At 33.0% G+C, this 25,978-nt stretch overlaps 2 protein-coding genes across 2 annotated transcripts; one reads left to right on the top strand and one right to left on the bottom strand.

Moving 5' to 3' along the window:
• On the top strand, positions 15,089-16,468 carry LOC109335499 (uncharacterized mitochondrial protein AtMg00810-like). The gene is made up of 2 exons (XM_019571632.1): positions 15,089-15,362; positions 15,732-16,468. The coding sequence occupies exons 1-2, from the start codon at positions 15,089-15,091 to the stop codon at positions 16,466-16,468; spliced, it is 1,011 nt and encodes a 336-aa protein (XP_019427177.1).
• Positions 22,943-24,017, bottom strand: LOC109335498 (probable F-box protein At1g60180). Its single transcript, XM_019571631.1, has one exon. The coding sequence runs from the start codon at positions 23,972-23,974 to the stop codon at positions 22,943-22,945; it is 1,032 nt and encodes a 343-aa protein (XP_019427176.1). The 5' UTR covers positions 23,975-24,017.

The following is a 25,978-nucleotide window of genomic DNA, read 5'->3' as shown; positions in this document are numbered from 1 at the left end:
TTCAAAAATCAGTTTTTCAGTTGGATAACTCTTTTCTCACACATGTAACCTGTTACTCAATGAAGTAACCTGTTACACACTATTTTTGAAAAATGTTTAAAATCTTTTAAAAGTGTCTCACATTTTCTAAAAAATAGTTTGAGCAATTATACTTATATATACTTAAGAGTTTAGGATAGAAGTACTTACAAAGACTTAATCTAAGGTTTTGAAGCTTTATCTTCATTTGTCTTCATAAGTCATCTTCCTTTTCTTCTTTTTGGTGATGTTGGTGTCTTCATCAAAACCGTGCCAAGGTCAGGAGCAATATCTTCTTCACACTAGTATCTATTTCTTTTACCTACGGTTTGGTTCAATTCCATCGGTTCCTAAATTTCTAAAACCATAAACCGAAATTAAATGGTTCCTTAAAAAAAATAACTGAACTGATCGTGAAACCAAACCGACCCATATTTTATGGTTCCATTCAGTTTCGTGATTTAAACTGAAATCACTACATCCCTGCTCAGGGCCAATCCTTATATCAGGTACATAATCGATTGAGAACTCAAATAATTTTTTACTCATTCAACTAATTTGATCTTATATATCACAATTAGTTACTATTTTTATTTTAAAAAAATTTGTTGTGTTATGTTAGCTTGTTACTCTATAGATACATTCCACATTTGTTGATGGTAATAATTATTTTTTAATATTATTATATATTTTATATATATAGTTGGAATAATGATAGGACATAGAGTAAGAAAAAATGAGATCATTTAATATTATTAAGAAGAATACCTTATAAAAATATATTAAAATCAAGTCCCTAATAAAGTCAAATATGGGAAAAGATATTGTGTTCTCATATTTGTATGAGACATCTTTTATTCAAAATTTATTATAAATATAATATTTAATTAAATTGTTTGATATCCAAGTTTCGTATAATTAAATTAGGGCCCAAATTTTTCTCTCGCACTAGGCAACAAAAGATATTAATTATGTCACCCAAGAAATTGTTGGTTGAGTTACAGACTAAGTCGCTCTATGTAAGAATTTTTGTGATATTGTCAAAAATTATGCAAGCACACTATGAATCACAACATCTCTTAGATAAAATAACACAAGTCATTGTATCAGTAACCATTGCATCATAGAAACCATTCTAGAATTACCCCCAAAATATGGCTTTTATCACTAAACAATATGGCTAATGTGAGTCATATTAATATGGCTAATACTCATAATAAAACAGTATCATAACTAACAATATAGACTTTTATGTATCTCTATGTGCAATAGAAAATCTAAGACTATCTAGTTCTAAGTTTGAAAATTAATTAATTTGATTTGTTTGATTAAAAATGTATAACTTGTCAATTATTTATTCATTTTAAGAAGAACGAAGTAGCAGAAACTAATGTATTCACTGGATCACATTTCAAAAGATTTATTAAAACATCATCCTCTTAAAAAAAGGTAAAACAACATAAACCAATGTACATACTCCACACTGTATCAAATCTCAAAGAGATATTTAAAAATGAATAAAATTTATTCACTTCAAGACATATGAAACATCATAAACTAAATGTTCACACCACATCCAATTTCAAAGATATTTTAAAATAATTAAAACTTTGTCAAGTTCAAGAAATGTGAAGCAGTATAAACTAATTTTCACAATACATTCGATCTCAAAAAAATATTTAAAAAAGATATTTACATTCAAAAAAGGTGAAATATCATAAACTTGTATAATAACACATATCAGAGTTATTTTAAAAATGATTAAAACTTTATTCACTTTTACGTCATGAAGTTGATATTCATTGAGCTTTAGCCAACGACGAACAAATTTATTCTAAATTCAGGATCCGCTAATACCACAAGAACACCTAACAACAAAAGTCCACAATGAAATAAGCATCACTTGAAATAACATCAAATATGTCGCCCGGTTATTTGATAACATGACATATAAATAATGTCCATATAAGAAGAGTTATTGGCCTGAATAAAAGAACACTGACCACACTTCACATCAATTATTTATCATCAGTGTAATTATTGTTTTCATGATTTTCCGTAGATACAAGTAGGTATGCATAGGTGGTAATGTGTTTTATATGAATATATTTAAACAATATAAAATAATTTGTAAATTAAAAAGTTCATATTGATTACCTCTTGAATGATGATATTTATGTATTTGAATGATAAATTAGAGTTGTTGACGAATAGCATGGTGTAGATCCTTTTGACAACTAGTATCTTGAATGCTTCAATTTCATTAGTATTCGACATATCAAATAAATCCGAACTCAGGTATTCATTTTTCTCACCTATAGTTATATAATATAACATTTATTAGTATAACTCTAACAAATATATTGCATAGCTAATAACAAATTATCTGGAATCATATTCAAAACATATTCAATGATTCAATCAATAATCTCAATTATTGATGCAATTATTTTCCTGGATTGTAGAAATTCTTCGTCCTTGCACTGATGTTGTACGTTTGGATAAGTGCTAGAAACTATTACATCAATAGGGTTATCAAAATCAAGAATCGGATGTTCTTTTGGAATATCAACTTTAGCACAACCATCGTTAAGCTCTGATAAATTTTCATCTCCAACCTTTAGTACCCATTATGAGAATTTCTTAATTTCTAATGCATTGTCATTATGTTATAAACACATATTATTTGTAAAGTTAAAATTCTACATTGATGATAAATATAAGATGAGTTTATTGTTGCATGTACAATAACCGAGCGACATCCTCTTGAAAACTTATTGAAAAAATATAAAACAAAGATTTATGAGTCAATAAAAAATAGAATTTCTTAACCAACTTTTAATATGAGACGCACTATTGGACGTAAGGGCTATGTTTCGTTCATTTTAAAAAAATGTTTAAAATAAAAAACAAAAATTATAACTACTTAACCAATTTTTAAAATGAGATGCGATATCGGACGTAAGGATTATGATTCACCCTTTTTAAAAATAATAATTTAAACGATACTTCTTTTAAGAAATAAAATCAATCCAACAAACAAACATTTTTCTACCCCAAAGAACTATGTAGTCTTGATTCCCAAAAAAAGATACATAGGACCAAGATCACGTCTTGTCAGACATAATAATAAAATAAAGTATTTTTTTGGTAAACATATAATTAATAATTCATGCATTATAGTAAGTGTACCGTTCAAACGGACATCTAGGGTGCTAATACATTCCTTGGTTTGTAATTCACTCCCGAACCTAGATATCAAACTCTAAGGCCCAATGTTATTGGGCCCAAATATTTTTCTAAATTTTTTATTGGAAAAAAATATAGTGGCAACTCTAATAAGGTCGTGCAGCAGAAAATTAGGGCATGACAACTGACGACTCTGTTGGATATTTTTTTAAAGAGAGTCAGGCATAAACATTAATTCCGTGAATTTTTATTTTTATTTTTAGTTTATTTTATTGTTATTCTTTACAATATATTATCATATTAGCATAAGTATATGCTTTATACCCGAACATTTGATTAGAAGGGACATCCACCTCGTCGGTGAGGACTTTGAGCTTCACTTATATTGATATGATGAACCACCTAGGTTGTTACCATATATCATGGGTCTTACTAGTGTGGACTACATGCTCCACTTGTAATCCCTAGGGTATTTGGGTTCCTCTCTTTGTGATTGAATGCAATATGAACACCTTATAAGCAGACCCTATAAAATGTTTCATATAAAGGCCTTATATCCCCACCCTAGGGTTAGGGTCTTAGATAACCCACTAAACCTATTAAGTATACTATATCTATGATACTGAATGCATACATGTATATATACATATATGCATCCAAAAATATATTATTCGAACATTCATTTATTTGTGCATTCATTCAAGACTAAATCTTCATTGATTAGCTTATGCATTCATTCACTACATTCAAAAATAAAAAATCTTCATTAGTTGACTCATGCATTTATTCATTACATTCAAGAATAAAATCTTCATTATTGGCTTATGCATTCATTCATTGTATTCAAAATTAAAAAATATTCATTAATTGACTCATGCATTTATTCTTTACGTTCAAGAATAAAATCTTTATTGATTGGCTTATGCATTCATTCATTGCATTCAAAAATAAAAATCTTCATTAATTGACTTATGCATTCATTCATTGCATTCAAAAATAAAAAACTTATTGATTGACTTATGCATTCATTCACACACTTTAAAAATAAACACATCATTCATACTTATTCATAAATTTGTAAAAATAATAATTCAAACATTATACTTTATGCATTACTATAACATCTCATATCTTATCATATCATTACATTCATTATTGTAAACTTTCTCATATAAAAATATATATTTCATACATGCATTAAGAATCATATACGTCATGAATTGCATTTTCTTAGAGTCGCTTGCACTAAGAAAATTAAATTACATGCATATGCATGCATTTATACTTCGAAAGTATTAGTATCATATCATGTATACATCCCAAAATGTATCTTCATATACATATAGTATAAGCTCAAAGTTGCTATATTTGCATTTCATGTATCATTACGAGTTATAGGTTGCAATTCAATTAATGTAACATGATAAAAAATAAAAAAAATGTTCACCTCATGCACATTCCTCATCAATAACAATTATTTCTCTACATTTATTTCATGACCATATTGATAAGGGTACTCATCAGATTTTAAGAATACTATTGTTGGACTCGGTTGAAAGTGATCAGAGTCGAACATGAAGAAATTCAAGAAGATAGAGAGATGATGAAATTTTTCCTATCCTAGTTGTATTGGAGAACAATTTGAAAACTTTTCTTCACTTAAGGACTCTAGACAAGGTCAAATACTACTAACTCAATCAGGTTTCATTTTTCATAAGTAAAAATTTATTTTCATATCATATCCTTTTAAGGCATATATAGTAATGCATTAATCATACAAACTTTGTCATCTCATACATATTCCTACCAACCATATTCACCTAATCACATCAACCAGAAAAAGCACCACAAAATAAAATCAAAAAAGTTAATCTATGTATTACTATGAGATATTTGATTCAAAAATAAAATGGAGGATGATGCAAATGTAAGAACAAAAAAATGATGTACATCTTCAAGTAGATTTTTCTAATGATAAAATATGCATTTTTTTTAATTCCTAAAATCATAGAGATGCATCTAGTCACCCCATTTGAGTTTAGGCATCATGAAATGAGATAATTTTTAAATAACCCTTAATATGTAAATAACCCGGGAATGTAGTTTTTTAATCGTTTTCCTTGACATTCAATTATTAAAGGAAAAAATATTCTTTCACACCACTCATATGACTGTAAGATAAGAGAATACAAAGAACGTTCCTAGCTTATAGTACAAAAAAACCCGTTGAGAATCCTCAATCAATCTCTCACGCAAAAGTGAAGAAAAATTAAAGTGCAAAACCCACAAAAGGAACCCTTCATGAACAAATTTTCGCCTAAATCTTAGGTCATTCTTATCTAGAAAATTCTCTTAATAGTTGAATATTATGCTAGAAAATTATTGAAAATAGGAAAAAGAAGAAAGGCGAAAGGTGGGTATGAGAAACACATGTTTTTGGTCTTTTATCATTTTCTTGAAAACATTTAATCAAGCCACAGTACAAGCCTGAAAAGATCTTGTTGAGGATTTATCTACTTATTATGCACATCATAAAAAAAAGTCACTAACTCCAAAAAATTCATAAATTTTGATAAAAATATTTCATCTTTAATGCGTAGGGTTAAAAATCATCTTATCAATATTATATTCACATCATCATCACTCATGACCTAAAACACAAATTAAATCATGTCATTATCACCATCACATCTATTGAAGCCCAAAATCAAATTAAATACTATTATCACTACCACCACATCTACACAAGTCAATCCCAAATTACTTTTTATCATCACTACCACATTACCACTCATACCCTAAAAACTTGCCAAAGTTTGTATTATCATTGTTTTAGCAATTATTTTTAAAGAGTTATTAATGAAATAAGGAGTATGAAAAGGAAAAGTTGGAGTCTCTCAAACTGGGCAGATTTTCAGACATTTCATGGACTAAGGCTTACAATTGAAAGAAAAGGATGATTGTTAATATTGTGGCAGGTTTTGAGTTGATCTCATTGTCTCATGAAATATTATAAGAAGCCCAAAATTGTGGTAGTTTTTTGGATGATCTCATTCGCTTTTGGAAAGTTATAAGAAACTCAAAACTGGGGCAATGATGAAGTGATTTCCTATAGCTCTGTAAGTCGATTCAATCACAATGAGTCATAATCTCTCAACCAAGAAGAGGAAGGATATGAAGTTATCATCTTCAAGAACAACTTCAACAATGACTCATACAAGTCTTTTGCTCTCAATCAAGTCAAGTCACCACATTCGAGGCTGTTCACAAAAAAAAACAAAACAAAAAGAGAACAAATAAAAGAAAGAATTAAAAAGGCAAAAAAAAAGTGCTAGGTTGAAAATTCTTATGGACAACTAAAGAAAAGGAGAATGGTTCTAATTCAAAAACTTCTAAATATGACTTGGGTTCATAATAAGATGAGAGAATTCCCAATAAATGCCTACATAAAGTATTCTGGACAAAAATTAGGGAAAATCAAATGAATGCCCTTAAGTGAAGTATTACTACTACACATTATCGATCATCCAAATTGTGACGGTTTATAAACAATAACTACCTGAATGAAGACAAGATGTCAAAATAGGCATACTCAGGCGGCTTTTGTTGCTAAAAAATATCAACACTTTGGCAAGAACTCCTCAGCCAGCCTACATTGGGGCAATATGACTGATTTAGTCACCATCGTCAAGATTATATTGTGGCAATTTTGTGGACCACCTTAAGAGAAATGCATCTTCAACTATTTGGGGCAAATTTGATGGGTGAAAAATTATGGTACCAATCAGTAGCACGCATCAAGGGTCGCTTTAGTCGAGTCTGCAAAAGTTTATGAGTTTCATCCGAAAAATAAATCATGAATAATACATTACAACGTTCGTGCATCAGTCTTACCTTTAATCCCATTACATTCAAAAATCGTATAATATTTATATCGTACATGACATAAAGCAAACACTCTCATAATAACATCAAATATTGCATATTCACATTAATCAAAGAATGCATATACATGACATAATAGCATCAAACAATGCATATACATAAAAAATAATAGCATCAAACAAAGCATATACATAACATACAAACAATGCATATACAAGCCATACATACATTAAATCATATCAATATTCAAGTCAATGCATACTCACTTTAATCATAAAAACAACAACATTAAGTTCATGTATACAAAAGCATTCAAACAACAACAACCTTAAACCCCTAATTTTCTTATGTTAAATATCAACCACCTCTCATGCATCATAAGCATCATTACACATACTTATGTCAACCAAATGCATAATCAAATTCATACATTAATCATTATAATACAAACATCAACATGAACTTCATGCACGCATATCCCAAACAATCATACTATTATATTATTCATCCAAACTGATTCAAATTGTGTTTTTGAGGACCTCGTGCTTGACGACCTCAAACTTAATCTTTTCAGGCTTTGTGCGAGACCTTTTAAAATTTGAGGGTCGTGTGCTTGACAACCTCAAACTTTGCCTTCGAGGACCTCGTGCTTGACAACCTCGAAGTCAATTTCTCTAGGCTCGGTGATTGACCTTTTAAAATTTGAGGGCCCCGTGCTTGACGACCTCAAATTGTACCTTCGAGGACCCCGTGCTTGACGACATCGACGTCAATCTTTACAAGCTCTGTGCCTGACCTTTTAAAATTTGTGGAGCCCGTGCTTGACGACCTCAAACTATGCCTTTTAGGACTCCATGTTTGACGACCTCTAAGTCAATCTCTTCAGGCTCCGTGTCTGACCTTTTAAAATTTGAGGGCCCCATGCTTGACAACCTCAATTTGTGCCTTCGAGGACCTCGTGCTTGACGACCTCGAAGCCAATCTTTCCAGACTCCGTGCCTGACCTTTTAAAATTTGAGGGACCCGTGCTTGACGACCTCAAATTGTGCCTTCGAGGACCTCATGCTTGACGACCTTGAAGTCAATCTATCCAAGCTTCGTGCCTGAACTTTTAAAAATTTAAGGGCCCCATGCTTGACGAATTCAAATTATGCCTTTAAGGACCCCGTGTTTGACGACCTCGAAGTCAATCTTTTCAGGTTCCGTGCGTGACCTTTTAAAATTTTGAGGGCCTCGTGCTTGACGACCTCAGATTGTGTCTTCGAGGATCCCGTGCTTGACAACCTCGAAGTCAATCATTTCAGGCTCCATGCCCGACCTTTTAAAAATTTGAGGGGCCCGTGCTTGACGACCTCAAATTGTGCCTTCGACGACCATGTGCTTGACGACCTCGAATTCAATCTTTTCAGGATATGTGCTTGGCCTTTTAAATTTGAGGGTCCATGCTTGACGACCTCAAATTATGCCTCCAAGGACCCCATACTTGACGACCTCGAAGTTAATCTTTCTGGGATTCATACCCAACCTCTTTAAATTTGAGAGGCACATGTTTGATGACCTCAAATTGTGCCGATAAGGGGCCCATGTCAGGCGATATCCCACAAAAGGTTTTTGTACCTCACACCTTATCTCACTAACAAAAAGTCTCTTGTACCTTAACAAAATTAGCGTTCATTTCTTTACTAGTTACTTATCATGATAGCACTCAAACCTCAATTTGTATGATATAAAATAAGCAACAAGTAAAGAGGGACAACTGTGAACACCCAATTTTGTCCGGCCCAAAAGACATTTTCAAAAAAATAACAAATACAAATAAAATTAGTATTTTTCGTTATTTTCTAATAAAAAACAATAGCTTTTAAGATTCCCAAAATAATAATAATAATAATAACACAAATTCGTTTTTAATTATTTCTTGTTTAAATTTCAAATATTTGAATTATGTGTGATAATGTAAAAATCAGTTTTTAAGGCAATAATCAAATCTCATTCTTTCTTCTCTCCAATAAAATAAATGGGAGATTTGGCACATGTGGTAATTCAAAATTCTATAAAGAGTAAGGTTAGTCTCTTATCACAAAAGACCATTTTTTCTTTCCTAAAAGGTCATAATCATCCAAAAAATCTCAACATCCAAAATTCATCCATATCAACCCAAAAAAACACTTATCATTTTCTCATTCATCTTCCACTCAACCACAAATCCATAAAAGTTTTATCCATCATCTATTCCCAATAATCCTCAACAATTCTCTCAATCAAAAATACATTCATCACTCATTTTCTCCCATAAATATCATCTTCCATGCACAATCGTCAAAAAACAATTATCTTCAACAAAAAACAATAATCCAAGATCTATCATACACAAAAATGAGAGAAAACGCAAAGAAACTCAGGAGAAATTATAATTGCATTACTATACATTATAGAAAAGCTTCAATTACATGTCAAAGTCATGTCTCTGACCTTGTTTTTGCACACAAACTTCCTACCTCTGTTATATGTCTTTTTGGCATTGGTTAGCTTTTTTGCACCATTTTTCGTGAGAGTTGTAGTATTTCATTGTTGTTGGAATCTGTGTGAGAGGTACGTCATTTTCATTACTTTCATTTATAATAGTTTTATTTTTGTTATCAACAATTATATTAGTATTAATAATTAATATGATTGTAACATATAACTATAATTACATCAAAAAGGTAAATGTATAAATAATACACTCTTTGCATACATATTGCATCATTCTTTGTAATAAATATTTAATTTTGAAGAAAAATAGGTAATTAATTAGTTACTCACTGTATATCAATTTAAAACTTATTGAAAAATATAAAACACAGATCTATGAGTCAATAAAAATAGAATTTCTTAACCAACTTTTAATATGAGTCGTGGTATCGGACGTAAGGGCTATGTTTCGCTCATTATAAAGAATGTTTAAAATAAAAAATAAAAATTAGAAGTTCTTAACTAATTTTTAATATGAGACGCAACATCGGACGTAAAAGCTATGCTTCACTCATTTTAAAAACAATAATTTAAACATTATTTCCTTTTAAGAAATAAAATCAATCCATCAAACAAACCTTTTTCTACCCCAAAGAATTATGTAGTTTTGGTTCCCCAAAAAAGGGATATGTAGGACCAAGATCACATCTTGTGAGACATAATAATAAAATAAATTATTTTTTTGGTAAACATATAATTAATAATCGATGCATTATAGTAAGGGTACCATTCAAACGGGAAGCTAGGGTTCTAATACCTTCCCCAGTCTGTAATTGACTCCCGAACCTGGATATCAAAGTCCAAGGCCCAATGTTTTTGGGCCAAAATATTTTTCCACATTTTTTACTGAAAAAATGTAATGGTGACTCTAATAAGATCATGCAGCCGAAAATTGGGGTGCGACACAATACATATTCCTTTTGACATAAACAAATTTGGACACATATTGAACATAACATAAATTCTAACCTTCTGGATATTGTTGATTAGCTTCCATGCACTATGTATGCATGTGCATTTGCACGAGTCACTCTGTATTGCTTATATTGAAGTAAAAAAGTACCATACATAAACTTAAATTTAGATTGAATAATTTAAAATGATAAAAATGAATGATGTAAACCACATTTTTATGTGGAATCTAATTAAGTTTAACATCGATTGATGATCTGATTGAAAATGACTCTATTTCAATAATTGTACTTAACCGACTCCAAATTCTTTTTCATTCTTGAAGTTGGTAATCTTCGACTCGAGAAAGTTGAAAATTATTAAAAATTAGAATGTGCCAAAATGTATTTTAACATGCCTCTAGTTGGGAACAAGTAAACGCTAATTATTATCTATATATGTGTCCACACTAAATCACAGCAAGCAATTCTTATAGAAAATAGAAAGCATCTATTTAATGAAATTAACCCATACATAGTAATTGCAAGTTGATAGTTGTTTACAACTTTGTAGACTGACAATAATATGCTTTTAGGCTATGAATTTGTTTTTCCATGTCGGATTATTTTTACTTGTAGCATAGGATTAAACTTGGAATTTTCATAGATAATAATATATTTGGATTAGTCCTTCCAATAATATGAGGTTCATACAACTTTTAAATCTTTTCCTTGCAAAATGTTAGACATGTTTTTTTTCATAGCATTTTTTATTGAAGACTATTATAGTACCTGAGTAATTTTTATTTTTTATTAAAGAAAAGTTTTTGAAGAAGTTATAATAAAGGAAATGTTCAACTTTTATATTGGTTTTTGTGGTAACAAAAACTTGTCAATATGTAGATTAAAGGAAAGGTCTTGCCAACAACAATAAAAGAAAGATGATAATTTTTGAAATGATAATAATTAACAAAATAAGTCAAATATGGTGGCCATTGCATATGCACTACTAATTAATAAATGGTGTTAATTATCAACTAATATAACAATTAATAGAATGTTTAATCTGTAACTACGGAAAACAAAAAGTTTGGAATAAGAATTAATAAAATGTTTCAATTAATAGAACATTAGTATTAATAAGAAGTTTTTCAAAAGCACATGAATTGTTGCTACGTTAGTATCAATAGAATATTATTACTAATAATAAAATTTTATCAGTACACCATTGGAAATTAGTTTATGCAAAAAAAGATAATTAATTTCTTTGTAAAACAATAATTAATTTCTATGAAAACAGTTGGTAACAAAATGTTTAAATATATTAGAGTATAGCTATTTTAGTTAATCAGTTAGTTTGTTGTAACTGATTGTGTGTATGCCAAAACTATTGTTGGCCTTTAGCTTGTATTTCAGCTACTATATAAGTAGCTCTTTGCTTCTCTTGTTAATCAAGAAAATCATAATAAATTCTCCAAAAGGTTTCGTTTTCTCTCCTCTCTTTTCTTCTCTTCATTGTAAACATTATGTTTCTGTTTTCTTACATGGTATCTCGCCATGGCTGCCACCACCACCACCACTGGGACCTCTCCTTCTTCTCCTCCGTTCTCTCCTTCCGCTACGTCGCCGATTCAAGTAGTTTCTTCTCCCCTTGCTCTTCCGATTCCTTCGATGAAGCTAACAGAGAAAAACTATTTGGTTTGGAGGCATTTCATGATTGAAACCCTAACATCAAATCGCGCAAATCGATTTGTGTTAGGTACCAAAATTCCGCATTGTTTTCTGAATGACGATGATCGTCTCATCAACAAAGTGAATCCTACCTATCTTCATTAGGAAGAAGTGGATCAAACTATCTTTTCATGGATTCTGAACTCTCTTTCTGAAAATTTGCAACCTCGTTTGGTAGGTTGCACACATTCGTGGCAGTTATTGGAGGAGCTTGACTCCTATTGTAATTCTCAAACCAAGGCTTGAAGCAGACAACTGCATTCTCAACTTCGCTCTATCTCACAAGGTTCGTGTTCTATTTCTGAGTACTTCACTAATATCAAAGGATTAGTTGATGCATTGATCTTCATTGGAACATCTATCTCTAGTTCTGAACACATTGACTATGTTCTGGATGGCCTCAATGAAGAATATCAGTCTGTTAACACCTCCATTGAGAGTCAAATTGATCCTCCATCGATTCACAACCTTGAATCCTTTCTCCTGACCTATGAGTCTAGACATGATAAGAATAAGCACAAGGCTTTATCTGATGCTTTGTTGGTGAATCTCGCTTCAGAATCATCACCGATTTCATCCAAACAAGTATCATCTCAAGCTCGACCTAATTCAATGGCTTCTTCGTCATATTATTCTCCTAGATCTGAGTTTCAATCTCCTACTTCATTTGCTGGATTTGGTAATTCTGGATATTATAGAGGTGTAAATCGTGGGAGTTTTAATGGTCGTCATCATGGTGGAAGAATTTTTTGACGTTCTTCATCTCTCTTCTGTGTTTATTGCAATCGGAGTGGTCATGACGTCAGCGCTTGCTATTATGCGCCTCTGAACTATGGAGGGCCTCTAACGTACACTAGCCAACACGTGCAGTCCATTCCACCCAGCTATGTGCCACATCAACCTCCACATTCCCACTACAATTCCATTAACTCCAACCTTGGGCCTCCTCGTTATCCGACCCATTTTTATCCAGACTACCCCATGGATTTTAATACTGGTCAACCTGGACATTTTTCCTCTCATCCAATTAGGAATTCTCTCCTTGGGCCTGGCCCAAACTGTGGACACCAATTCCCTCCTCAACAATATGCCATCACTGCTCAAGCTACACATCGTGAAGCCCCTCCTCCTTGTGACTCAAGACATATCACCTGGTATCCAGATTCTAGGGCTACAAATCATCTAACTGCTGATGCTTCCTTGGTGCATGAACCAGTTGAGTGATTTGGTCATGATCAAATTTACATGGGTAATGGTACTGGAATTCCAATTAAATCTGTTGGGAACTCCTCTTTTATCTCTAATTTCAATTCTGAAATTACTCTTTCTCTTCATAATCTCCTTTTAGTTCCTTCTATTACAAAGAATCTTTTAAGTGTTTCACAGTTTGCTAGAGAAAATTCTTGCTACTTTGAATTTCATCTCATGCTTGTTTTGTGAAATCTTAGGTTACTAACGAAATTTTTTGCTTATGGTTCTCTCACCAAGGAAGGACTCTATGCCTTTCATGGTCTTGTTCCAAGCTCTGAGTCTCACTGTTCTCCTTCTACCTTCACTCACACTGTTCTCCTTCTACCTTCACTCACACTGTTGGTCGTGATGGTTTGCCTAATTCTATCTTCTCTAATTGTAATAAACCTGTTTTAGGCCAATGTAATTCAACTAGTACAATTTCTACTTTTTCTTTGTGGCATTCCCGATTAGGTCATCCTCATGAAGCAATTGTAAAAAGTGTTTTGACACAATGTAAGATTCCTCATGTCAATAAAACTTTAACTGATTTATGTTCTTCCTATTGTATGGGTAAGGCTCACAAACTTCATGCTCCTAGTTCCACTATTGTTTATAATTCTCCTTTTGCTTTATTTTATGTGGATCTATGGGGCCCTGCACCTGTTTACTCAAGTTCAAGATTCTGTTATTATCTGTCCATTGTGGATGCTTTTAGCAAACACACATGGATTTTCCTTTTAAAACTGAAATATGAAACTATAGTTGTGTTTCAGTATTTTCTCAAGTATATTCATAGTCATTTTAATCACTCTATCAAAGCTGTTCAGAGTGATTTCCGAGGTGAATTTCGTCCTTTTAGTGCCTTCTTAAAAACTCTAGGAAATGTGCATAGACTATCCTACCCTCACACAGATCATCAGCAAGGTACAGTGAAATGCAAAAATAGACATATAGTTGACACTGGCCTTACTTTACTGAGTCATGCTCACCTACCTATGTCTTTTTGGGATCATGCCTTTGTTACATCTGTCTTTCTCATCAACAGACTTCCCTCCTATACTCTCAAACACAAGTCTCCTCGTCAGATTTTGTTTGGTCATCTTCCTGATTATACCTTTCTAAAAGTCTTTGGTTGAGCTTGTTATTCTTTGCTTAGGCCTTTCAATAAACATAAACTTAGTCCTCGAAGTTCAGAGTGTGTCTTTCTTGGGTACTCCCTAAATCATAAAGGTTACAAATGTCTTTCTCAAGATGGCAAAATATTTATTTCAAAAGATGTTCTCTTCAATGAACATGTCTTTCCTTATACAAGTGAGCCACCCAAACAAAGTGTCACTCCTATCACTGATTCTTCAATGTCTACATTCTTTCGTCCTACTCCTTGTATAGTTCCTTGTCCTGAACCATCTATTCAAAGTCGTCCTTATCCTATTGTTCATCCTTTGGGTTATGTTCCTCCCATCATGCCATCTCCTGCTTCCCCTGTTTTTGACAGTTTGTCATATGCTTCTCCTGATGTTTCTATTCATTCACCTCTTGTCCCTATCCCCTCGGGTTCTTAATACTCTCCCTCCATCACTCCACCCAGGGATTCTACTTCCCTCACTATGGTCCCTTCTTCTTAACCAATGCAAACCAGGTCTAAATTTGGCATTTCTCAAGCCACTGTTCCCAGAGTTCACTTAACCAGTTGTGAACATATCAGTGCTAAGGCTACCCTTGCTGAACTAGTTTGGCAACAAGCCATGCAGGTTGAATATGATGCTCTCAAGGCTCTAGGAACCTGGTCTCTAGTGCCTCTTCCTCCTCATAAACAAACCATTGGTTGTAAATGGGTGTTCAGAATCAAAGAGAATCTAGATGGCACCATCAACAAGTACAAAGCCAGACTTGTTGCCAAAGGTTTTCATCAAAGACATGGAGTTGACTACAATGAAACATTTTCTCCTATGGTAAAACCAGTTACCATAAGGGTCTTACTAACTCTAGTTGCCTCTCATCATTGGATGATTGAACAACTAGACATTAACAATGCATTCCTTAATAGAATCTTGAACGAAGAAGTATATATGACTTAACCAGTTGGTTTTCAACAAGGGGATAAAGCTTTAGTCTGCAAGTGGCACAAAGCTATTTGTGCTTTAAAACAAGCTCCAAGACAATGGTTTGAAAGATTAAAGGGTTCTCTTTTCAAACTTGGTTTTAAAATCAGCAAGTGTGATAACTCTTTGTTCATTCATATATCTAACACTCATAAGCTCTACATTTTAGTCTATGTGGATGACATCATAGTGACTGGCTCTTCTCCTTCTCTTATCAAACAAGTAATTAAGGATCTTAGCTGTACTTTTGCTCTAAAACAGCTAGGGCCCTTGGACTATATCTTGAGTATTGATTTTAAACATCAGAAAAATGGATCCTTTTTCTTGTCTCAGTCCAAGTATGTTAAAGACCTTCTTAACAAGGCAAATCTGTCCACTTCCAAAGCTAACATAATTCCCATGGCTACAAATTGCAAACTCACAAAGCATGGTTTAGATGATTTTGAGGATCCTACCTTTTATAGGTCAATTGTAGGAGCTTTGCAATATGCCACTATTACTAGACCTGACATTACCTACTCTGTAAATAAGGTTTGTCAGTTCCTAGCTAAACCTCTAAACTCTCATTGGACTGTTGTTAAGAGAATCCTTAGGTACCTTCAAGGAACCAAACACTTAGGCCTAACTATCACCTCTATTAATACTCATTCTGATCTCCCTCTCATTGCCTACTGTAATGCTGATTGGGCTTCAGATATAGATGACAGAAAATTAACTTCTGGTGCATGTCTTTATCTTGGACCACATTTAGTCACATGGTGGTCAAAGAAGCAACAAACTATATACAGATCTAGCACAAAGGTAGAGTACAGAAGTTTGGCTTTAGCATCTCAGGAATTAATGTGGCTGGAATCTCTTTTCAAGGAGCTTCATTGCACTTATCAAACTCCAACAATTTTTTTGTGACAATTTAAGCACAATTGCTATGTCACATAATCCAGTCTTACACAATAGGACTAAACATATAGAACTAGATCTTTATTTTTTCAGAGACAAAGTTCAGAACAAAACTCTTACAGTGAAGTATGTTCCTTCTGAGTTTCAAACGGCAGATATTCTGACAAAAGCTCTCTCCAAAAATCAATTTGTGACTCTAAGAAATCAACTTCAAGTGCTTGAAATCAATTCATCTACATAATTGGTTCTGGCAGCCCTCAATTAGCTCCCTCCAATTCAGGGGGGTATATTAGAGTATACCAATTTTAGTTAATCAGTTAGTTTGTTGTAACTGATTGTGTATATGCCAAAATTGTTGTTGGCCTTTAGCTTGTATTTCAGCTACTATATAAGTAGCTCTTTGCTTCTCTTGTTAGTCAAGAAAATCATAATGAAGTCTCCAAAAGGTTTCGTTTTCTCTCCTCTCTTTTCTTCTCTTCATTGTCAATATTCTCTTTCTGTTTTCTTACAAAATAGAATGAGGAAAAAAATGTAATGAAAAAGCAAACTAAAAGGCTGATAGAAAGACTCTATAGCAATAATTCTAAACAAAATATTTAATGTCATTTATCATGCTTTTGATGGTTGACAAATTGAAATTGAGGTACATGGTGTATTTTTTTTCGTTCCTTATAAGTGTTGTATCTTGAGCAAAAACACAGAAAAGTAGCAAAATGACAAAATCTCTTTAGTCAAAATTATTATTACAACATATCCACATCCAAGACAATTGTTATCATGGCCATCAATTTAACACGCCAATTCTTTGAGTAATTGAAAAATAATTTTGTTATTCTAAACCAATTTCTTTTCAATGAAATTATACTTGAAATCACAATTGTGATTCACAATTCAAATTCTATACGGTAGAATGGGTGAATCATAATTCAAAAAGGTAGGTATAAATTTATATGGTTGGTTGTATAAAATTATTAGTTTTATTGAGAACCTTTCTAAATGGAAAATGATACACTCAAATATTAAAAAAAAATAGAATATCTGCCATTTGTTACTTACACCTGCAAAGTGTGGAATGTAAAGGAGTAATTTTGAAAATTAATGGAGGAACAATGAAGAAAAGAAAAGTAAAGTTCATTAGGCATAAGTGTGAAGCACATAAATCAACTACACACTGAATGCAAAACCCTAATTTGTTTATTATAAAAATCATAAAGGATAACTATTTTGGTAATTATGATAACACCTTCCATTAATATATAGATATAGATAAAATACCCCAAATTCTATCTTATTCAACCACCCGGTATGACTTAATTATGATTGGACTCGAATAGGGCCAAGTCTCATCGAGTCTAGGGTCAGGTTCGAATTCAAAAATTACGCGGTCAATATTTATGATCGGTTAGGGACCAAGCATGACCTGACCCATCAATGATCACTCACTAATCATGTTTATATGTCTCTATTCAAATGTGAACAGAGTAATGACGTCTTTTTGGTTGAAAATATTATCGATTAGCTAATTTTTTTCATCATATATACATTATTAATAATATATGTACATACATCATTTTATATGTCCAATTATATATTCATAATAATAAATAATGATGAAAAGATTTTATCTAAAATGAGTATACATTATATTAAATTCACAGGTCTAGGGTCGGGTTCGGGTTTAAAGGTTGACCCGATCGATATTTAGGGTCAAGTTAAATTTAGATCTAATATCGGATTCGAGTTTTAAAAAATGATCTGACCAATATTTAGGGCTGAGTATGGAACAAGTCTTAACACCGTGAATTTTCTATGTATGTTTTATTAATTATTTATTTTAAAAATGATTAATTTTAGAAATTAATCATTATTGAATTAGACTAAACCTTAGTTGAGTGTTAGTCTTGTTTTCGGATTATATAGTTTTTGGTAAATTTTCGTAATTTTTTGTGATAGAAAGTTTTTGAGCTGTTGTCGGACCCAAATTCAGCCCAATAATGTGTTTTTGAGTTCCGTAACTCGGAATCAAATTCAGATTGCGCCATTGGCTTCAAAATATTATTTCGAGTCAAGATAGACATCAAGTTTGTCCAGAACACATTTCTAAATATTTTTCACTTTGAATTCTGTGTTTCGAAGTTCTAACCGTAAACTGAAGTCAGGAGATTTTTAATATCCGACCAAGTATTAGCCGACAATAATTGAGCATGGTTTATTCGCAAATGTTTCACCGAAAAGATCACATCGCTTTCATGTAAGAGGCTTGCTTGTGGAACAAGCAAAAGTACATATCCTCTTACAGAAAATCCATTAAATCACTCATCTACCTCTTACACATCTACTTTTTGAAAAACCATTGATTTTTCCCCCCAAATCTGATTTCTCTCTTTAAGGAGCCAAACCCTAGCTAAGTGAATACCTTGGCATTTTCAAATTTTTCTTCACTTTTCATTCTCTAAGAATTCTCAAGGTAGTTCTTCATGATTTTTCATTTTTATTTCTTCATCTCTAAACATCTAACCATTAGATGTTTATGAACTTTTAGTATGATGTTTATATGTATGTTATGAACATTTTCAACTATTGAAATTTTCTAAATATCTTCCTAACTCTTTTTATGTATAAAACTCAAAATAGATATTTTCTTGAACTTAGAAAGTTATTTTGATATCATGAACTATTTGTGTTGATGGGGCTGTTTTTTTTATGTTTAAAAAGTTTGTATGTTTGTTGGAATTTGAACATGGTTAAAGGTAATGGTTATATATCAAAGGAACATTTAAGGAGTTTACCTAACCATGCAAAGTTTGGACTTTTCCACTTGTTTTTGGCTTGAAAAATCATAGCCTTGGACAAGTTTAGAATAGTATATTTTTAACGTTGAAGTTTGATTTTGTTTCAAATGGGATGATTTTGTTATCAAAGGAACCTTTAAAATGTTTAATGATAAGTTGAAAGAGAAAATCTTTTCTTAGCATTAGGTCTAAATCATGGCCTACATTTGTTAAGGAAAAGTTTGTTTCTATCTTTGAAATGCAAAATGTTTATGGATGAGTTTTGTGAAAAAGTGTTGTTTTAGAATATTATGAGTTAAAAGTTGGTTAGCAAATGAATATTCTTTGACTTCCGAGTTCAAGTAATGATTTGGAATAAAAGATGACTTATAAAAATCTTGACTTTATAAACTTAAAGTCTTATGAAGTAAAGGGTGGTTGATTTGTTGTAGGATGAACATTGATAAGGTAAACTTACTTTAAAGTGGTAAGTGTAACTTAAGAAATGTTGATTTAAATGTTGTTTAAGTATGAGATCAACACTATCAAGAATGTGTTGAAATGACCATGAAAACCTATTATACAAAATATGGAATCTACTTAAGATGACTTACTTTAAAGTGGTAAGATCAATTTGGGATATATGGATTTAAAAGTGGAGACTTGGATTAAGAAACTTACCTTAAAATGGTGAAGTATGGCTTACAAAGTCTCCATGAAAATGTAAATCTATGAAGTGATAAAAGCGTATACTTTATTAAAAACTTATCTTGGAAAACGTTGGATATCGGAAACAATATTTTCATTGATAAAGGATGGTTCAAAAATATGAATCTTGGACTGGCTGGATGAAAGTCTTTGAGTTCATGAAATAGATTAAAGTGTTAAAAAATGTTTTTACTTTAGAGTTATCATGTAAAATTTATTCACGAATCACTAAATTGTTTTGTGTGTTTAGTTTCGAAGCTTTCGAAGTTGGACGATCAACCCACTCTCTCGTAAAGGAAATCGATCACGCAACAACCTAAGGTGAGGGAGAATACATTGTGACATAGTGGTGTCCGAATATGACATTTAGATCTCCTAAACTATCTCAAAAATTTGGAGTTATATTTGTGTATTAAGAAAACCCGTATTTAATCAATTATTTTGCGTGCCTGGATTTTGTACGGATGCTTTCTTAAGTTGTATGATTAGGATAGCTTAAAATATCAAGTATTATGGTGGCTATCCATGAAGGAACACCACTCGAGAAACTAAAATGCATTGGGATCAAAACCAGCAGAGAGTTTTGATCCGGTAGCCCAAAAGGGCGAGGAAAATGGTTCCAAATAGCACTTGGGCGAGCAACCCCTCGCTTGGGTGAGCCAACATCGCTTAGGCGAGCGTTTCTCGCCTGGGAGAGGGCCACACAGCCTGTTTTGGGTGTTTTTGGCGCCCAGGCGACCGTACCTCGCCCGGGCAAGTCCAGATAGGTATTTTGACTAGTTTTTGGTGGATTTTTAGCTTGAGCGACATTCCCTTCGCTCGAGCGAGAACCATGCAGGAAATTGAGTATGTTTTGATGAATTGGTCGCTTGAGCGACAGTCTCTCGCTTGGGCGAAAGACAAACAATATTTTTGACTGAATGCGATTGTTTGATTGCTTAGGCAATAGCCCTAGCTTGGGTGTGAAGTGTATTTACCCTTGGGAAAGACTGTGACTCAGATGATTGAACCCAATGCCCAAAATCGACAAACTTATACAAGTACCTTTGTTCTTGCGCCTATTTAGGGCAAGGTTTCCGATTGTGATGTCGTGATTAGGGCGATGCCCAAAAAAGGATTACATGATACCACACAGCGAGGTCGTCTGACCGTAAGAGGCTTGGCCATGTGGTCGTCCAAGGTGATTCAGCGATGGTTCGTAGTGGTAGGATGTTATTCCTCTATTTACATGTTGACGTAAGATCGAGTCCCACAAGAAGCATTCATCTGGGAGATGTCTTAGGTTGGGCCGATCATATAAAATAATGATTAAAATATTTAATCGGCTAACCTCGGTTAGTGCGCATACTCATTATGGATAATGAAGTAGTGGAGAGGAAATTTACGGGAGACGAACGAGTCCTGAGATGTTGAGAGGGACGACGATGGCGGTGGTTCGTCAGCAAAGTCTTAAGGGTGAGTCTAGGTGAGACAAGTCCCTTGTATTCCTGGATGAGTTATTCTATTGGATCAGACAGTTCTCATAGCGCAAACTAGACGATCTCTGACAACTCCTCTCTGCAATCAGGATCAATGAGAGGGATACCCAGAAAGTGTTTGATACGACATCGTCCTGAAATGGACAGTTCCTCGGAACAGATCGATCATATATCATTGCGAGGAATAATTTTGGTACGTTCAAATCGGCTTGTTATGGGACCTGTAGTCTTGGTTATTTCTGAATAGTATATTGGGAGGATATAGGTGAAAGGGTGGATGAGACAATCATAACATTCATACATTGATATTGTGGACTTTGATCCTCATAATATGAGATTATAACATCATTCATCATTGTGCATTTTTATATGTGATGTATATATTGTGTTTATTATGCGTGTCTGTCTGAATATGATATTCCGTGTAATTTCACGCCATCAATGAGTAATATTCATTAGATGTCTTACTCCCTCTTCTTTTTGTTTGTCTTCGGATCGCGTTTTATTCAGATAGATCGTTCTGCGAGGATTCGGAGTTACCGCTTCTTGATGTCCCAGGAGGGGGGCATGGAGGATTGAGAGAGATCGGTACACCTACACAAGCCCTTGCGACTTAGATCTATGTAGGGTACTTTTGATGTGCGGGATGTCTCAGCCTTTTGTGTAATTTCAGGCGAATATTTCTCCCGCCTTGTATTTCGTACAGATATTTTTCGTTATTAAATGAAGTATCATTCAAGTTATATTGTGTTATTTTTTGTTATCATTAGGTAACGATTTTTTATTTTCCGCAATATATGTTACTTAAAGTGATGTCCCGAAAAAGAAAACGAATATAAAAATGATAAGTTTACGTTACATTTTTAAAAAAAAAAATTTACTCATTTTTTAACATTATATTTATGGAGTAATTTTCGGAGTGTTACAACACTTAATTTCAACGTACCTACTTTGGCTTGGGCAAGCGATAATATCCTCCTGTCAATTTTATGATGCAACATGACTAATCAAACAAGAGTGCAAGTTGAGCAGATTGGGCCATTTTATGCACAATAATATTATACATAATTGTTTCTATTTTGGGTAGTTTGTGCGCATATGTACCCTATGCAACTTTATTTCATAGTGATACATGCCATATCTCATATGTGAACAGTTTTATTATGAAGGAAATAAAATAATAATTTAGCTGGTGCACTTTTTTGCAAATGAAGAAGGCCTTTATTTATTAACTTGTAACTATCTACTGTGAGACTTAAGTTTTTTATCCAATGTGAACTTTTACTATTGTTTTCAGTTTCACTGTTTCTAACATATGCTTAATACTTTTTATAAACATCTGTGCAATAAGTACCAACATTAGTAGAACAGTTATATGTTTTTTTAAATTAGGTCCCAAATTTTATTGTGAATGAATGAAAATATATTATGTCATTCAAAAAGTAAAATGTTCATTACTTTTTTGTTTGAATAACATTAGTTTGATAATTAATTTGAGATACAATTTACAACAACAAATCTTTTTTCTACCAGTTTGCACAGAATACACAGACTAAAAAACATACGAAGGACAACACTGCTAGACCCACACCAAGATTATCCAACCTCCCTTCCTTTCTCAGCTTCCCTTCCTTCTTCACAAACTTCCTATAACTTTCTTCCCTCTTATCTTTTCCATTCCCCCTTTTACCCTCCAATGCCCTTTTCATAATTACCAAACTATCCCTCCCATACAAATTCATTCCCTCCATGTCCTCTATCTGCAGGCTCACTTCCCTCACCGATATTTCCCCTCCCAGCACCTCTCCCCACGTCACCACCACACTGAACACCGCCACCGCCGACGCCGTACCTACCTCTCCTCCGTCAACCACCGTCACAAACCGAGCTTCCATCTCCCCGCTTATCTTGTTTCGTTGCACCGTCACCGCCTTCTTGCTCGACACGTTCACCGCCCGCCGCCCCACCCTGTCAATAATAATCCAGCTCAGCGTCATCTCTTCGCTAAAATCATGACACGTGTCATTGCTTACTGGAATCTTAACTGCGTCTTTTTTGTGAATCAGGTCGACTCGGAATGGGGAGAATCGGAACGAATCAGTCTTGGTTTCGGTCTCTACCACCTTCGAGATTATGAGATTTTCGCGGTGGAAAATATCAACGGCTGAGATCAGTTCAGGCATGCGGTCCAGATTAATCCCTGAAGTAAAGTTATTTCGGGAAGGGGAGAAAGTAGCATAAGAGTCTGAGAAGAAAGAGCGAGAGCCATTTGGGAAGGTGGAGATTACGTGGCGGACATGTGGCGTGTTTGTGGACGGCCACGTGGAGTAGCAGGCGTTATCCCAAAGGTGGTTGTGGGAAGAGAGGGCACGGAGTTCGGAAGAGGTGGTTCCGACTGAGGCTAGGGTGGGGCCGTCTAGCCGCGTGAGGATGTGGGTTTGTATTACTTCTGGTTGAATGGTAGAGATTGTAGTGGCACCGCCGTAGTTCTCAGTGGTGGTCGCATTGGGCTCGCCGGAAGTGCAAGGCATAGGGGTAGGCAGAGTTTTTAATTTCATTCCACAATTATGGGAATAGGCTAATTTATAATTAAATTTTCAGTAATTTTCACACAACACTAGGAATAGGCTATGATGATGAATATAGATTTTGCTATACTTAAAGTGGAGTTTGGAGGGGTTCTTCTTATAGACTGGGTGAACGGGGACAAGTTTCAAATCCCTTCATTTTTTTATTTAAAAGCTATAATGATTGAATGGGACCACCGGTTTCATGTTCATGGTGTCCTAATCTAATTGGAAGTTGTCATCTATTTAAAGAGAAAAATCATAAAAATATAAAGTAATTTTTTTATATTATTTGATGAGATTTGATTGATTTGGTACATATGGACAGAATTTGTTGAGACATGGTCCTCTTTCATAATAACTTTCTTTTGAGAGTTGAAGTTAACAGGAATAAAATCAAATGTCTCTAACAATATCTTATTATCTATCTCAAGCTAATTACATATTGATATATGAGCAAAAAAAATTGAAAACAAAAAGTAATAAAAAGTAGCATTTTGATTGGCCTAAGATAGGAAGTGAGACATCATTTAGGATGAGTGATCTATGTGTAGTTAATGAAAAAAGATTGATTTATTATCAAAATATATCTTTCGTAAAGAAAACATGTCACATCAATTAAAAATTCATTATTTTTTTATTTTTGCATAATTTCATTGACACCTCATAGAATTTAAAACATTAAACATCATTTGAGACATATGATGTTCATTAGTAGTTAATAACTATTTTAGTTGAGGTGGCAAGAAATGATTGGTAATAGAGGCAAGTGGATGTAGAGATTTGATAGATAAGATTCTGTCTTTGATTATATTCCTTATTCATATCGCAGTTTGTGTTTTTATCCAATTAAAAGTTTTATTAAAATAAAAATTATAAAATTAAAAATTAATATTTTATATTATTTATGAAATTGGATCGAGGATAAATTTTTTTTTGTGACAGTAGATTTTGTTTGCTCTCTTCTTCCTAATCCATCCTCCTGAATTTTTCCTAAACCACTCATTTTGGTTTAGACGTGGCTATTGCTATATCATTGAAGTATTGATCACTTTTTTTTGACTTTTTATTATTATTTCCAAGCTTACTCTTTCTTCTATCCAGTTACAATCATACCAAACATAACTATGAAGATATGAGAGATGCATAGGGTTTGAGGGTTTGAGCCATGTAGATTATTTGGTCTGATTTTATTTTTATATGGATTGAGAAGGTTTTACTTCCCTTGTTAACAAATATATTGATTCCTTAATAGATTTTTTCCAACTCATTACATGACAATGCTATATATGAAAATTGGGATAGTTTCACATTTATTGCATAATAACATACTCTTCATGTTAGCATTAACTAATTTATTTATACTTTGATTTTGTTTAACTCTTTTGTTCATATCATCAGTAACTTCTTACAGGTTTAAGAATTGTTCTAATAGGAGAATCAAGGACATTGGGCAATGACTACCAATGACAAAAGCTTCATCTTAATCACTAAACAACATGAGTAATAATGAAATGAAAATCATGTTATATATATTCGTTTGGTACATAAAAGGATATATATATATATATAACATCATTAATAATAAGTACTTACTTTATTATTGTATAAATACATGTGTATATTTTTCTTAGAAAGTCATCTCTTGACTTTGGCTTTTGAAGATGTGAAACATTTAAGATGTGTCAAGTTATAATTTGAGGACATTTTATGTCTTCCTACCTCATTTAAGGATGAACTTATTTTTATTTTTATTTTATTAAAATTTTAATGAGTCACTCTTACCATTCTTATTAGCGTATTTAAATGTTACATGCAAATATTTGTTTCAGGATAATTTCAAGCCAACTGTTTTCAAAGATGCAACTTTTTTATATTAAAACTATACAAGTAGGGAGGAGCATGGGTTGAGTAAGATTTATCTCTTACCTGACTTTAAATATTGATCAAGTCATTTTTTTGAATTCGACCCTAAATGCGAAGTTGACCGACCCT

This window comes from Lupinus angustifolius, chromosome LG20 (assembly GCF_001865875.1).
Source record: "Lupinus angustifolius cultivar Tanjil chromosome LG20, LupAngTanjil_v1.0, whole genome shotgun sequence".
NCBI lineage: Eukaryota > Viridiplantae > Streptophyta > Magnoliopsida > Fabales > Fabaceae > Lupinus > Lupinus angustifolius.
The sequence above is the reverse complement of the archived record's forward strand: the minus strand, read 5'-3'. Positions and strand labels throughout refer to the sequence as shown.